Here is a 17,579-nt window from a genome sequence, read left to right on the forward strand (position 1 = left end):
ATGAAATAAATAAAAGAATGGGTTCAATAGAACATGTGAATGCTCTGGCTATCGCAAGTATTTTAGATCCACGGTTTAAAAGAATGCATTTCAATGATCCGATAGCTTGTTCGAATGCTGTTACGAAAATTAAAGATTTAATGAAGAAGAATTTGCATAGCAATGAAGAACCTGAGTCCGATTCTGACAAGTCCGATAAAAATGAAGAGGCCTTTTCATTATGGACTGATCACCATAAGTTAGTGCATCGTAACTGGAAAATTAACAAATCTGAAGACGTTTTGTCTGACGAACTTTCCGTTTATCTCCGAACTCCTGTTGGAAGACTTAAAGAAAATCCGTTAGAAATTTGGAGAGATTACAAAATACAATTCCCGAAGCTGTACAAAATAGCTTTTAAGTATTTAACAATAGTTGGCACGTCAGTCCCTTCAGAAAGACTTTTTTCACAGGCAGGGCTAGTTATGACTGAACAAAGAAACCGGCTGAAGGGGAAGAGATTAAGCAAACTTTTGTTTTTACATAGCATTGACAAAAAATATTGGAATATGTAAAAAAAATGTGTTGTCTCGGTGATTTTTAATTTTAATACATATATTTCCTGATTAATACATATTTTTGTTTTAATTAATGCCTAACCTAAAACAATCGATATATAAGAAACATCGATGTATTTCCCAATACATCGTATTACCATCGATGTGACCGATCGATGCATCACATCGAAAAAAACATCGATGTATATTTTAAACGTCCATCCCTAGGAGTAAGTGCACTTATGAATGGATTATTTTCAATATAAACTAAAATGATTCCCGCATGGTAAGTGGTTACCGTCGCCCATGGACTTCAGCAATGCCAGGGGCAGAGCCAAGCCGCTGGCTACTGTAAAATATTGTAGGAGTTGATAACAATCAAACTAGTTAACTAGCGTCAAAAGTACCTGCTCACTGGCAGAATCAGACATACAGAGCTCTACCGTGAATTCCAGCGCCCAACTTGTAATATATAAACGAATTATCAGTTTCATGGAACAACAGCTGTCAGTAAATAAGCTGTGACGTGATAACGAGACATGCACACAAACATAATAACTGACTTGCAACATCGAAATGTGACCGAAAAAGTAATGATACATTTTTTTTTCAATGCCAAACTAGTAAAGAGACATCCTTAGAATTGACCTCTACGCCCGAACAAAACACCGCATCCCCGCACTAGTCTTAGTATTGACGAAAACTTTGGCTTGTTTTCCTGAGAACGTTACTATCCTACGGAACACGTTTAGTACTACTCAATGTGGATTCAAATGTATCCATTTTCGATATGAAAATATGCTAAATGAGTCTCCAGAACTGGGGTAGGTTATTTCACGTTAATTATTTTAATTTTACAATCACCGTTGTTACGAATTCTTTACAATTTTCGGAGAAGGTACATGTCTATGTGATTACACTGTAAAATGAATTTCCTGATCCAACTAAGCTAAATCACTGAAAGTTATATGGTTTGATTTTTAATACATGATGTTATTCCTACATCGGCATAGTGGCATCGTTAGATACGAATGCACCGGGCGTCTTATCCTGCAGGCCAGGACAACTTCGAAATTATAGCAAGTATACGTTAACAGATTAAATCTTCCTTTAAAGTATTTAAAAAAAATTAAAATCTTTAAAAAAAACTAAAAAATTTCTCTACATCGGGATCGCCCATAGAAAACGCAACAACGAGCTACAGATGGACGAAAATACCATTATTTTATTAGTTTAGAAAAAGTACAAGCCTAGTCTGCATTTCTAAACTTTTTTTTTTTTTTTTTCCTACCTAAGCTGAGAGCCTTGAGAGGCTATATCAGCGTAACCCTAACTTTAGTAGGTGAGCTCACGGGGCTCAAACCTGACGATGTTGCTAACACGAACCCTAGCAAGAGTCGTGCTTCGCAGAATCTACCACCGGATCGGAAACGCGACCCACTGAGAAGATCCGGCGAGAAACTCAGTGGGCTGTGTCTGAGAGTTAATTTACTCGTCGAGCCCTTCGTCGCAAGCGACGGGTTCGACGAGAACGGTGACCGGTGCTTGAATTACCTAAAAGCACCGTTAGTGGATCGGGTGGATCCGAGATGACGTGTTTTGGGCGACGTCGACTGCTTTCCATTCTGTCCGCAGGATCGGGAATGTAGTTACCGGCGGCCACGATGAGAGGGTTCTCATGTCGTGCCGCTTTATCGAAGTGGCGCATGGACGCCGACTGCAGATACTTACTGGTGGACTCTAAGTCCAGGTCGTCATGGAGGTCGACGTTCCTGACGAACCACGGGGCTCCGACGGCTATCCTGCAAAAACGGGATTGAATGACTTGGAATGATTTCAAGTGTATGCGGGCCGCGTGAGCGAACACTACACTTGCATAGGTCATGACGGGGCGTATGCAAGTTTTGTAGAGTGTCACCTTATTTCTAAGGGACATTTTACTTCGCCTACATATCATCGGGTAGAGACGTCCTAGAATGAAGGCGGCACGGTCGCGTACCGTCTTGATGTGGGGGCGGAATGTCATCCTACTGTCGAGGGTGACGCCTAAATATTTGACCTTCGGGGCCCACGGTATGGGCTGGTCGAACATCGTGATTGGGCGAACGGCGGGGGCGGGGGTGTTGACGCGCCTAGTCGGGAGAGGGATGCTCAGCGTGGTGTTCGGAGGGCGACCCCTTTTGAAGAGCACCGCTGTGCTTTTCGTGGGGTTGATGTCGATGCGCCACTTCCGGAACCACTGTCCCATGGTGGTAGCTGCGGTCTGAAGTCGTCGATGAAGCAACGCCTTCTTCCTACACGAGTAGTAGATGGCGGTGTCATCGGCGAAGAGCGCCAGATGGGTCTCCGGAGACCGGGGTATATCGTTGATATACAAACTGAATAGTAACGGGGAAAGGGCGGAGCCTTGCGGGACTCCGGCTGTGACGTGACGGGGCCGGGAACGCGTTCCCTCGACTCGATATCGGAACGAACGGTTCGACAAGTAGTCTCGTATGATGAGCACGAGTCTGTCTGGCACTCCCATGTTATACAGTTTGTATATCAAACCGTTGTGCCAGACTTTGTCGAACGCCTTCGCTATATCGAAGAAGAGGGCTCCTGTCGGAATGGGTTTCCGCCTGTTCAGCCCTAGTAAGATGTGCTCCGTGAGGCGGTGCACTTGATGGACGCACGAGTGTCTGGCGCGGAATCCAAACTGCTCGTCTATAAGAATTTTATTCGCGGATACGAAGTCCCAGAGGCGTTTACGAAGGAGCCGTTCGTATAGTTTGCCTATCGCCGGGAGGAGACTGATGGGCGGTAACTCGCGGTTTCGTTCTTCGGTTTGCCCGGCTTGTGTATGCCGATAACGTCCGCTTCTTTCCACGCCGCGGGAAAGATGCAGTTCGTCATAGCAGCATTTAATATGGTGGCCAACATCGTTATCAGTTGGGCTGGTAACAATTTAAGCGCGCGGTTGCGGATGCCGTCGGAGCCGGGAGCTTTCCGTGGTTGTAGGCTATCGATCGCCTCCTTAACCTCGGAAGTGGTGATGGGGGGTAACGCGTCCGAGGGCGGCAGGGAAGCTCTGCGCTCGACCTCCCTGTCGACGAACTCGGTGTGTTCGGGGTCCGCGTGTTGAGTGCTGGTGGTGCACTGTTCTTGCAGTGCATCGGCCAGCAACTCTGCCTTGTCATCGTCATCGTAAGCCGGTGGTTGGCCTGAGGGGCGTACGAGAGGCGGCATAGTGACGATAGTTTCGGACTTGAGGGTCCTAGCTAGTCGCCAGTATGCTTGGTGAGTGGGCGCGAGTTCTTTTAAATAACTATCCCAGTTTTCGTTTCGGGCGTCGCTCAAGCGGGATTTGACCTCCCGCTGTAAGCGACGCATCCGAGTCCGGTTTGAATCCGTGGGATATCGATCGTAGGCCCGGATTGCCGCGTTCCTAACTCTAACGAGGTCCCTAAGATCGGGGGAAAGTCTAATGCGGTGGAAGCTATCCTCCACATCGACTTGCTTTGAAGATCTTGTGATCGCCGTCGAGACGTGATCAGTGAAGATGTTTATGGATTCGACAGTATCCTCGGGGGATGGAGTTGAATCCGGGCCGCAAGGGAGGATTGGTGGAGCGGTGTCAGCTAAGCACGTGCCCAGCTTCTTCCAATCCACTATGGTCCTCGTATCTGGTTCGCGGTTGAGGGGGCGACCGAGCTGCATGACGACAGGTCGGTGGTCTGAGTCGAGTTCTGACATTGCCTCGATGGAGCGCAAGCGCAGAGTTACGTTCCTCAGCAGTGCCAGATCTATTGTGCTCGGACGACGCGCGGCGTTGTACGGATAGCACGTGGGGGTCGGGGGGTTGAATATTTCGAATGTGAGGTCGTCTATGAACGCGTCGAGACGCCTACCGTTCACATTCGTGCGATGGCAGTTCCACCTAGTGTGGTGGCAATTTAAATCGCCTGCCAGAATGACCGCGTCCCCCATACCGAGCAGTGTCTCGAGGTCACTGCTCAGGAGGGGTTTGTCAGGAGGGAGATATACGGATGCGATGACGATCGGCTGGTGTCCCGTCAGCGCGATGCGGCACACTGACGCCTCGATATGTAAGAGCGAGGGAGTATCGAGAGGGACGCAGTGCAGGGCCCTCCTATAGTAAATGACAGTCCCGCCCTTGCGGGTGGAGAGTCTGTCATTCCTAACCATGACGTAATTCGCGACTTTGGGGTCGCGACGCGAGGGCTTTAGGAAGGTCTCCTGCACCAGAAGGATGTCGATGAGATTGTCACGTAGAAACTCATAAACCTGGTCGCGCTGACGCGCGAGTCCGTTAGCATTGTAAAATGCTAACTTCAAAGAATGGGGTTTTAATCTCGCGTTGCACGCCATTGATTACCGGTAATCAAACCAGCGTGCGCTGGACGGACTCGATGACGTCCATGTACTCGAACGTCGCGTATAGGCGGTCTTCGGCCGTGACCGCCCTGCGCATGGCGTCGGCGAACGAACGCATGCGGTCTATGTTTATGGCCGCGATGTAATCTCGTATAATCGAGAAATCGTTTGCGTGCGCGGGGCCGGGGCGAGGCACGGGACCGGGCGCGGGCGCGGGGGCCGGGCGCGGCGCGAGTAGAGGTTGCGGCGCGTACCGCGGTTGGGGTGCCGGTGTCGTTCCTGCCTTCGTGAACGGCAACGGTTTCGCCCACGCGGAGACGGTGGGCACCGGAGCCGGTACGAAAGCCGGTTTCGGCGCGCGGGGCGCCGAAGTCTTTGGGCCAGCGGTTTTGGGGGGCGCGTTTGCCGGGCGCTTCCGTGGAGCCTTGGGGCATCCACGGTAGTTGGCCGTGTGGCCCTGCTTTTGGCAGAGCACACAGCTCGGAGGTTCGGTCGCGGTCTCTTTGACCCGCGAACAGTCGGCTGTCGCGTGGTCACCGAGGCACTTTACGCACCGCGGACGCGCGTGGCAGTTGCGCGCGGAGTGGCCGTACAGCTGGCAGCGGTGGCACTGCCCGGGAGTGCCTTTTCTATATGGGGCCTGTGGTGGTTTCTATGTGGTGACCCCGGATAAGCCGCAAACGGTGCGGAGGCTTGAGGCAATTCGTTTGCCTTCGGCGGTTGGTTCCAACGCGACTAGAACCATGTTATAAGCGAATTTGTCGCGCCCGCTGTGCATTCGGTGCACACTTATAATCGGGTACGACTGCCCGATGAGGTCCTCCTTGACCAGCTCGACGTCGAGCTCCTTAGGTACTCCGCGTATTACTACGCGGAGCTCGCGATCCTCCTGGAGCGCATAAGTGTGGAAGCTTATGCGTTCCTTTCGGAGGTGGGCTGTCAGCGCCCTGTGGTCGTCCGGTGAGGCCGTTTTTATCTGTATACCGTGCGCGATGTTACGCGCATGGATGACGGTGACGTTTTGTGCCTTACAGGCACGGGATACGCGATCCCACGCGGTCTTATCTTGTAAAATTACCGGCGGCGGCGCGGGAATTTTGCGGACGGACGCGGGTTGGGGTCGCGGCGACGGGGTTGCGCGGCGAGGGGAGTCGGGTGAGACCACGACTTTTGGCCGCGACGCGTTTGCGGCCTTGGATTGTTTTGGCGCCGCGGACGGTTCCACGGCGCGGGCGCGTTTCTTTCCGCGCTTGACGGTTTGGAACCCATCGGAGGTTCCGGGTTCGGGGCTGGCGGCCGACTCGAACTCCATCTCCGACTCGGAGTCGGAGCCGGAGCTCGATGCGCATGACGCGATCGACGCGGGCGCGGGGGTGGGGGGCGACATCGGCGAGTCGCGGAGTACCGGCGCGGGAGGCGACAGCGGAGAGTCTCGGATTATCGCGGCGGCGGCGGACGAATCGTCGGGGTTCGATGCTAGCGTGACCTTGTAGGCCTCAAAACGGGACATGATGTCCGGGCATATTTGTTGAACGAATTGCGCGAATAGCGCGCTGTTCGCGTTATTCATGGTTGTTCTGTGCCCGGGGGGGGCGTCCCCGGGACTTAAGGCACACTCGCCGAAAGGCGAGTCCCCTGAGTAGGTGTTCACCCCTTGTGCTTTACCAGCAACAAAGGGGGGGAGTGCCTTTGCCGTGAAAACGGCAGTTGGCTGGGGATTGGGGTGGAGTTTGGAAGGTGGGGACCCCACTGGGTTGTGAGTGCCACAACAAGCGGTGATCGCAGCGGGGGTTTTAGTCTTTAAAAAGACTGTTTTGCTCGCCGAATAATATAAATAAATTTAATAATATGAGATGAGTGAAATGATAGTGAAGTTGGCGTTTCGAATGCACAACTCAAGTACAAACTGTTTTCACAACTCAAGGTCGCGACGCCAGCGACAGCGCGTCAAGAATGCACAACAATGCCGCGATCGGTGCGACAACGACAATGTTGGACAACTCGAGACTCACGTTCGCGACGGCAGCGACAATAATTTGCAAAAACGCGTCCGGACCGAACGGCGATGCAATCGGAACTGATTTCTAAACTTAAGGATCGCAGCTTTATATATCTACAACATAGCACATACGCGTCAGAATGTATCCGTCATCTATACCTATATTAATACGTGAAGCATAAACTTTGTAAAATTGCGCGGACGGAGGAGTATCAAATTTCCCACACTTATAGAGAATAAAGAGAAGGAATGCAGAATATTGCTTTTTAAAAAGAAATTGTGCATAAAAAATACATTAAATCGATAAAAAAACATCACAGACAACATAAAATTATATACTCTTTGTTTATTATCAAACTTTTTTTATTTTAAATCTGTGGTCAAATTGAGAATAGATTATTATTGTTTGTCTTTAATATTATTTGTCTATTATATAATATATGTGGTCTTGGTGAAATCTGTGATTAAAGAATTATAATAGTCATTGACAATAATAATGTTCAAACTTATAATTTCATATAATTGGGCGACTACTTGTCACAGTAAATAGGGTTTGAGGATATCAAAACGATTAACATTTTAACATCAGATAGTGATGTGAGAACTAAAGAAAAATCACTTAATATTTGACTACTGTACCAAGAAAACTAAAATGACACGTGACAATAAGACAGTTCTGTTTGCTGAGCCATATCTACGGAAACGCAACCTTGTTTTCCAACTCACAAACTTGGATCGTTCGTTCGTTTTTATGGAATTCAACGAATCCCTCTTAAAATTACTTTAGTTTTATTATTCGGGTCTCTGAAGTTCGGAAATCGGGCCGGTTGTGACGTTTGAAATAATGATGTAGTCTACCCAGTTCGGTGTGTTTTAGATAATGGTTAAAATTAAATAGGAAGCGGCTTAGCATTGATTTTTTTAATTTATTGCTTAGATGGGTGGACGAGCTCACAGCCCACCTGGTGTTAAGTGGTTACTGGAGTCCATAGACATCTACCACGTTAATGCGCCACTCACCTTGAGATTCTAGGCACTCACCTCAGGTCTCAGTATAGTTACAACGGCTGCCGCACCCTTCAAACCTAAACGCATTACTGCTTCACGGCAAAAGTTGACGAAGTCTGTATTCACCAATCACCATCAGATGGGCTTGTGTTAGTATTTCTTACTAGCCAAAAAACATTATTCTATCTGCACCGTAACACTTCTGAAGCTGTCAAACAATTATCGTATGTATATATTAATACGTGAAGCAAAAACTTTGTATCCCTTTTTACAAAAATTGCGAGGACGGAGGAGTGTGAAATTTTCCACACTTCTAGAGAATATAGAGAAGAAGTGCACAATGCTAATATTTTTTTAAAATATTGCATAAAAGATACATTAAATGAATAAAGAAAACATTACACACACTACATACCATGTATTTGACGCACACACGCATGCATACTATTTATTGTCAAACTTTTGTTCTTGACGTCTGTGCTCAAATTGAGAATAGATTAAATATTGTTTGTCTTTGTTAATATTTTTTATAGTGTAGTCTTGGCGAAATTTGTGATTATAGAAGTATAAAGTACAATCATAATAGTGTACAAACTTACAATTCCAATTAATTATAGTCGAATTTCGACTACTGCGGGACCTCTAGTTAAAATAAATAAGCACACCTGCAAAAGATATTTAGCCTTTGTATTTTTTTTAAATCTTAAATCATTCTCGAAGCGAGTACACAGTAAATAAAAATATAATAATAATAAATATAATAAAAATATAATAATTAAACTAATGTAAATAAACCAAAAGGAACGTATTGAAAAAACCTTATAGTACATAAGAATTTACATAAGACGGATCCGCCCTTAGGCCGTTTTTATTACGCCTCCTGCCACCCCCCGGCCGACCTATCGCACAACTTGGGGTGGCACTCGAAAGAGATAGAGACATAATCCGTCATTATAAATAAGGATAGACAATATTACTTCGGTTGTAGTAACTTTTATAAGATGGCCGTGTATTTGTAAGCTTTTTTAACGATACAAAGCTTAAACGTTAGCTATTCCTCAATAGCTTTTGTTATCTATATATTAATACGTGAAGCAAAAACTTTGTAGAAGAAGTGCACAATGCTAATATTTTTTTTAAATAATGCATAAAAGATACATTAAATCAGTAAAGAAAACGTTACACACACTACATACCATGTATTTGACGCACACACGCATGCATACTATTTATTGTCAAACTTTTGTTCTTGACGTCTGTTGTCAAATTGAGAATAGATTAAATATTGTTTGTCTTTGTTAATATTTTTTATAGTGTAGTCTTGGCGAAATTTGTGATTATAGAAGTATAAAATACAATCATAATAGTGTACAAACTTACAATTCCAATTAATTATAGTCGAATTTCGACTACTGCGGAACCTCTAGTCCACATTAATATGGCAAAGATGTGAAACGATGTTGATCTTTAGATAGTAAATAAGTTTACACATAGGTAATCGGGTCCTATTTCTGCCACGAACCTATAATGGGTTCCAGTGTGAAGGGTGGGGCAGCAGTTGTGTCATTGAGGCTTCCACCTCTAATGACTGGTGGAAATTACGTTAGTAATTCATGCATTAATATATCCCTGAAAAAGGCATCTCTGAGAACGAAAACAGTTTAAAAAAAATGAGTCCAAGATTTTTGATCAAACAGCTTCAACATCATTCGGTTCAATATCAAACGATAGTAATTAGAGTCCTAGCCGCATCTGACACTACCGAAGTCCAAAGACAGCGTCAACCATTCTGTATGAATTTGCTCAACTGTCTTCAGCAATAACAAATTGTTCTCACCAGTAACCTATTCAACTATGCATCATTTTAACGTCCGTCTGGTGTAGTGGTAAGTGACATGGTCACTACACTAGGACGTCGCGGGTTCGAATCCCGCCAAGGGAAGATATTTGTATGATAAATATGAATGTCTTTTCCAGGGTTATGGATGTATATTAAATATATGTATGTGTATATTAAAAATCTTACATTTATTTCCGATATCTGGTACCTGTAACACAAGTTCTTTACGAACTTATCACGGGACCAGTTAACGTGGCGTGATTGTTAGTAAAATATTTATATTTATATTTATTATTTGTTAAACAATTATTTGGATGTGAACAAAAACAATAGACCATATCATGATAACGAATGCGCTAAGTATTGTAATATTCGATATGTTTACGTGCATACGTTATCACTATCGTCTCTATCAACGCTCGCTGTTATCAGTGCAACTGCGATTGGTAACATGCAACAAACTTAGCTATCTAAATGTAGACACTACAAATATTTTCTTACGAGATTATGTGTTTTGTCTACCCTGTTATTGTTTCTCTTGGGATTATATAATATTGTAGGTAACAGTCTCGAGGGAAACTATGTGTTTGCGATTGAATTAGGCTCTTTAGATTTTACGTAGGATTTTTTTATTTTTTTATTGCTAACTGGATGAACTCACAGCTCACCTGGTGTTAAGTGGTTACTGGAGCCCATAGACATCTACAACGTAAATGCGCCACCCATCTTGAGATCTAAGTTCTAAGGTCCCAGTATAGTTACAACGGCTGCCCTACCCTTCAAACCGAAACGCATTACTGATTCACGGCAGAAATAGGCAGGGTGGTGGTACCTACCCGCGCGGACTCACAAGAGGTCCTACCACCAGATTATGTGTTTTGTCTACTCTGTTATTGTTTCTCTTGGGATTATTTAATATTGTAACAGTCTCGAAGGAAACTATGTGTTTGCGATTGAATTAGGCTCTTTTGATTTTACGTAGAATTTTCCAGTTTTTCGGTCACGTTGCGAGGTAAAAGGGTGACAATCTCGAAAGAGTACTCATCACCGAAAAAGTGGAAAAAAAGAGGCCTAGGGGGCGTAGCCCCATGCGCTGGTTCGATCTAATTAAGATGACTTTGGACTCCAGCATCAATGTCGCTAACCACTGCGCGGAGGATAGGAAGGAATGTAGGAACATAGTCCTAACAAAAGTGCTCCGTAAAGGTCATCACCCTCAGCACTGAGGAACACGACGCATGGAGGAGAGGGATTTTACAACATGAACATTTTAAAATTTTCTTCGGTTTTCGCAAGTCTTAGACTGTGTTTTCTGAGCGCTATGACATATTATCCTTCTTCAAACGAGGCTTGTGGAGAGTACTTAACGGTAGGCAGCGGCTTGGCTCTGCCACTGGCATTGCTGAAGTCCATGGGTGACGGTAACCACCGTGGCCCACATCGGGTGGGCCGTATGCTCGTCTGCTTACACGGGCAATAAAAAAAAAACATAATTAAATCTTCTTCTACGGTTTAATCTCGAGTTTGTTTTTAATTATCATTATATCACAAGTCGTTCGTGGTGAGCTTCCTAATTCCATTCATAATGTAAAAAGCCAAAGCCATAACAATGAATACACGATAATTTATTTATCGTATAGTTAAGTACAGGTACAGGTCGTACGGTTTTTTACTGGTGGTAGGACCTCTTGTGAGTCCGCGCGGGTAGGTACCACCGCCCCGCCTGTTTCTACCGTGAAGCAGTAATGCGTTTCGGTTTGAAGGTTGGGGCAGCCGTTGTAACTATACTGAGACCTTAGAACTTATATCTCAAGGTGGGTGACGCATTTACGTTGTAGATGTCTATGGGCTCCAGTGACCACTTAACACAAGGTGGGCTGAGCTCGTCCACCCATCTAAAAATTACTGAGAGAACGAATTGTAAAAATGTAGAAAGCGTGAATAGTATTTTCATAAAAAAAATATATTATATAAGAAATAGGTCAATTTCCGAATTGCGTTGTATTCAAATTTTTTCGCATACAAAATTCGTTCCGTTATCAGAACGGTCATCGTTATCGAAACTCGAAACTACCGAGTCTTTAACTTTGACACGGAACTATTTAAATGCAGATTGATAAATTGCGTTCATTCTGATCACACGTGATTTATTTACGTATCCACAAGAGTGTATACCTACTGATTTCATTTGGCCTGAAGATTTTTCAAGACCAAATTTAGTGACTAATCTGTATTCTGTTTAAAAATAATATATTTAGTTTATTTGTTCCTGTATAAATAAGCTATTTAAATCACATTTGAATTTTTTTGTATCCCCTTTTTAAAAGAAACTTGGTTAGAAGGAAATAAGAATATCTAACAGGAATCTTGTTTTAATTGGAGCTAGGTTTTCGATTTATATTTTCATATTTACGACACGTCCATTTTTTTTTAAATAAAATCGCGACGTTATTGATAATACATAGACCTAAAATAATTACGGAAAAGATATAGCACCGGTTAAACTGGGACAATTAAAGACTTCTGAATCCCGTTAATTAGTTCTGTTAAATTATTGAGACGATAATATGTACCATAACAAATCAAGCCATGTTTATTTTGATTTCCGATCGTGTCCTTAATGTCCGTTAATTACTATGACAGGCGGATAATTAATAATTTTTAGCATCAAATAAGTGCCAATTACCTACGTCGAAAGCTAAAGTTTTTTCGGTCGGTCGCATCAATGTATTTTAAACTATGCACTCCAAAGTTAGTTACGATCTGCATTCCACAAGTGTGTCCGTTTTTTGCAGACGAAGTCCAAACACACGCATCCAAGATATGCCCAGTATAATAAAAAACGGAATGGCTAATTTACATTGAAATTCGTTTTGTTTTGACGATTTTTATGACGTTATATTTAAAGAGCATTCCCGTCTTGTACTTTTATGTACTTAGCATACAGCATACACCATGACGTGAATAACGCTGGACACCTTGTGAGGTCGGAGTCCGTCTCAATTGTGATATAGAGAGACAGATTGGAACACTGACAGCATGGCGGCAGAAACATGTAAAATAGTGAGTGACCCGCGAAAACATACAATACATGACCTAGCCAATGAAAGCGGCAAATTTTGTTACCCTCTATCGTTTCTTTGGGAAGTCTAATGTGACAATTGTTAGATTTTCCATTATTCAATTATAATTGATACTTGCCCCGCAACCTTCAGATGTTCGCGTTCAAAAAGTAAGAACTAGCGGTTACTCACGTGAATAGAATTTTCGTCCAAACACAAATAAATCCGTATTTGGATATACTATTAGAATACAGCAGTTTAATCATGATAATGGAGAGCAAAGTGCTAGTAAAGTGAAAAAATAGTTTGCAGATCTACTCAAAATTCTTTGACATTTTGGAACGCAAAATGCTCAAGGTAAAGGGACAAACTATTTCATTAACATATTTGTCCTGTAAATTATTTAGCCGGCTAGTTTGATAAAATGTTGCCTGATATCCTCACAGTATATCCTCACTTAAGATTTGCAAAGCGAACCGATTATTTTTTTGTGTTCAAATAACTGTTCTTGCTTTCAAGAATTTCTGGTTTCAAATCAGGTAGACTGCTTCAGTTGGACATATTGAGAATTAGAGGAGCAAATTTTTATTGAAATAAAAACATTTTATACAATGAAACGTTGTTTTTTGTAATTTTATATCGCTTTATCGGTTTCTTTATTTTAAATAGAGACTATGTTTTTATAATTACTAGAGGTCCCGCAGTAGTCGAAATTCGACTATAATTAATTGGAATTGTATAATAAGTTTGTACACTATTATGATTGTATTTTATACTTCTATAATCACATATTTCGCCAAGACTATACTATAAAAAATATTAACAAAGACAAATAATATTTAAACTATTCTCAATTTGACCACAGACGTCAAGAACAAAAGTTTGACAATAAATAGTATGCATGCGTGTGTGCTTCAAATACATGGTATGTAGTGTGTGTAATGTTTTCTTTATTGATTTAATGTATCTTTTATGCATTATTTAAAAAAAATATTAGCATTGTGCACTTCTTCTCTATATTCTCTATAAGTGTGAAAAATTTCATACTCCTCCGTCTGCGCAATTTTCGTAAAAAGGGATACAAAGTTTTTGTTTCACGTATTAATATATAGATGTTATCGGCATAAAATATAATGCATTATAGTATTTTAGTTTGTTTTCGCGAGTTGTTGCAATAATTACTACATTTACGGTTTGATCTAGCGTTAACACAATACTGACACGTGGGCGAATAAAACCACAGTCATTCGTAAATCACGAGAGCTATAAAGAATTCGAAACGTCAGAAATAATAATATTGGTGAATTACTGAATTACTGGTGGTAGGACCCCTTGTGAGTCCGCACGGGTAGGTACCACCACCCTGCCTATTTCTGCCGTGAAGCAGTAATGCGTTTCGGTTTGAAGGATGGGGCAGCCGTTGTAACTATACTTGAGACCTTAAAACTTATATCTCAAGGTGGGTGGCGCATTTACGTCGTAGATGTCTATGGGCTCCAGTAACCACAGGTGGGCTGTGAGCTCGTCCACCCATCAAAGCAATAAAATAATAATAATAATATGATGACCATAAACGTAGTTTTAATTACATTATGCACCCTTATAATGATCACACGAAGGTTTCGGTTTTAGCTGGTGCGATGTTAATGCGCTCCTGACAAAATATTCTTCAGCGAAAACGTTAAATATATTACGGGTTGGATACACGACATTTGAGTTAAGCAAAAATCTATTTTTAGACGGCGCGGCCCCCGACTCGAAAATACAAATTAAGCGACAAAATGTAATATGCATCGATTTCCAATGTTTAAATTCATATTTTTCACTTTTGTATACTTACTTATTTAGATAAACACTAGATATTGACCGTTTTTTTTGATAACGCCACCTTTTTGTTTCTTTAAAGCGGTTAGTTGCCCTCAATTAAGAAAAATAGTATTATTATTCGCCAATAGATGTCGGGAAGAGTTGATTATTGAAAACACGAATAAAACAACATTTTCTGAAAAGAAATCGTAGCTAGATCGATTTATCGCCCCCGAAATCCCCTGTATACTAAATTTTATGTAAATCGTTGGAGCCGTTTCCGAAATTCAGGTTATATATATATACATCTAATATATAAAATTCTCGTGTCACAATGTTCGTTCCCATACTCCTCCGAAACCGCTTGACCGATTCTCATGAAATTTTTTATGCATATTCAGTAAGCCTGAGAATCAGCTACTATCTATTTTTTATACCCCTAAGTGATTAGGGTTGTCCACCCCTAACATGATTTTTTTTATTTGGACTTTTTTTTTTTTGTTATAATGAGGTATTATGTGGTTGAATGAGGTTTTGTTATTTTTATTATATATTCCCTCATCGTTCACAGCACTACATACCTCTTTCACTCATTTACCACATCCTTACACACAATAAGTTAGTTTTTTTTTTCTACACTAGAAGTTCCCTAGAAATCTTATATATGGCAAAACAATGTTTGCGGGGTCAGCTAGTATTAATATACAAGAATTGCTCGTTTAAAGGTATAAGATAACTGTAAAAAATATTAAATTTAAATTTAAAGAAATAAGTGGATTTCCAATTCAAGGAATATGTTTCTGCGTATTTTTGTTTTATTTTAATATATTAATTTGTTTCTGGATTAGATACAAAAAAATGTTATATCTCTCAATGTATGTAATAGAGAAGCGAAAACGTTCTCTGTAATATTATTAGTTTCATGAATTATTCACTTCACGCTGTGTCCTCTGCTGATTATTCCGCTTTTTTTATCCAAATGTCAACAACATTGTAGGTGCTTGATCATAATATAATTTTATTCTTCGATTCACGAATTGTAGACACAATTTACCTACGTTACGTTAGAGTTTTACTTTTAATTTCAACAATTTGTTGGACTAATTCAAAGGGACAACAATAATACAAAAAGAATACTAAAGTAAACCTAAGAAATTATTTTAATTTAGCGTTACTTTGGTTTCATAGCTAATAATGGTTCTTGAGTATCAAGTATGTACCTATCTATCAATTGAGATAATCGCATTCCAGCGCGCTACATACAATGTCAACTCTGGATTTGAAAGTCGACTTAAACATACTAAAGTGTAATAGTGCGTGTGTTCCTCGTTTCTATTTCCAGTATATTCTATATTTACTTTGTAATCAATTAGAGGAATAGATTCTAAATTCTTCGGATATTTTTCGGGTCAGGGTTCAATTTTTTAAATTTATTTATCATATACTATTTTCAACCATTTCTGTATCGTTATAGAGCCTAGTTTAATAACAATACGATGTGTACCTACATCGTTGTATTACAGAGCAAACTATTATCCTAAAATATTAATTTATTCTTTGTTTATACACAGCATTTTTAATAATTGAAAACAGTTTTCAAAGATAGTTCAGCTAATCTTTAAAAAGTATTACGTAGACAGTTCATAAATTTTAATATGTTTCGTGTTCATTTAGGAAACTGTAAGGCATAAGAATACTACATTATTTTTCACATTCGAGGACGCACACCGATTATTGTAAGAGTCAAATTTAATTTCACAGAATAATAAAAAATAAAGTACTTACGGGGCTGCGGGGGTGGTATCAGTGGTGGCATAGTTGGCGGCGGAGGCACTGACGGCGGTGGAGCGTATGGTGACACCCCAGGTGAACCCGGTACGGAGTCACAGCTCGCCGAGCCCAGGGAGCGTGGTGCCGACGGCGGTATCATGGGGCTGCGTGGCGCCTTCACCACTGGTGGTTCAGGCCTATCCAACTCCAGCCCTGGGGGCTGTATTCCTAATTCCAGCGCACGCGCACGCGCTTCGTCCTGAGCCTGGGCCCGTCTGATTGCCGTTTGCTTTGCCATTACCCGCTGCCTGTCTGCGGTAAGGCGGCACTTTTCACAAGTGCAGTGCTGATATTTGCAGTACCGCTTGTGACCCTTGAGCTCGATCTTGAGCCTGTGATTGCGGCAGCGCGCACAGTTAGGAGGGGCACGAGGAACGCCCGAACTGGAGGCGCCGGGTTCGGAGCGCTCCTCGCAGTCATCGGGCACGCGGCGTTTCCATGAGCCCATCGACACCATTGCTGGGTCCTCGTTGTCGGCCGTATACGCGGCAAAGTTGGCGCGTGTTGTTACACACGCGCAACACAACACGCGGTCACGATGCGACTGACTGCCCCCGCCGCTGTGCACTGCCCCGCCCCGCGGCCCACCTCGCCGCGCTACTGCATTTATTCCAGTGCAACGATGCAACTCTACAATTTATTATTCCACATTACTTAATTTTGCAGCGACGATTTTCTTCCGACGGCATGTTTTCCTAAATAAATTATGCCAGATTTCCAATTTAGTAACCATTTTTAAATAGTTTGCACACTTCATTAACTACAAAAGTTAAACCAACTGATAAAAGAAAAAAAATCATCACATAAAGTCAGAAATTCCAGATGTGGTGGGGTGGTGTTGAGAAAATTATTACCTATGGTCATTTCCTAATTATTTTTCATCAAAATCACAAAATACTTAAAAATTATCAGCAGAGCACAAAATTACACACTCTACAATTATAGATTATAAAATTATTTATCTAGCTCGATGCATTTTATTAAGATATTGAAACAAAATAAAAAAATTAAATTTCACTGTCATTATTGTATGTATCGTGACTAACCTACAAACTAATTAGATCTCTCATAACAATTGGTAGGGCATGCATTGTCATATTTTGAGTTTAATTCATTATATA

The 17,579-nt window shown here is 42.1% G+C and overlaps 1 protein-coding gene across 10 annotated transcripts in view; it reads right to left on the reverse strand.

The window, feature by feature from the left end:
• The window catches only part of dsx (transcription factor doublesex), a 243,409-nt gene extending 226,389 nt beyond the window's left edge, over positions 1 to 17,020 (reverse strand). For 9 of the 10 annotated variants that reach the window (XM_028178988.2, XM_028178987.2, XM_089738399.1 and 6 more), the window contains exon 1: positions 16,414 to 17,020. In XM_028178988.2, coding sequence (XP_028034789.2) covers positions 16,414 to 16,915 — 502 coding nt within the window. In that variant the 5' untranslated portion in view covers positions 16,916 to 17,020. The remainder of the gene's footprint in view (positions 1 to 16,413) is intronic. The other variant, XM_028178986.2, reaches the window with a different exon arrangement.
• Between the last annotated feature and the right edge of the window lie 559 nt (positions 17,021 to 17,579).

This window comes from Bombyx mandarina, chromosome 25 (genome assembly GCF_030267445.1).
Source record: "Bombyx mandarina strain Sakado chromosome 25, ASM3026744v2".
NCBI lineage: Eukaryota > Metazoa > Arthropoda > Insecta > Lepidoptera > Bombycidae > Bombyx > Bombyx mandarina.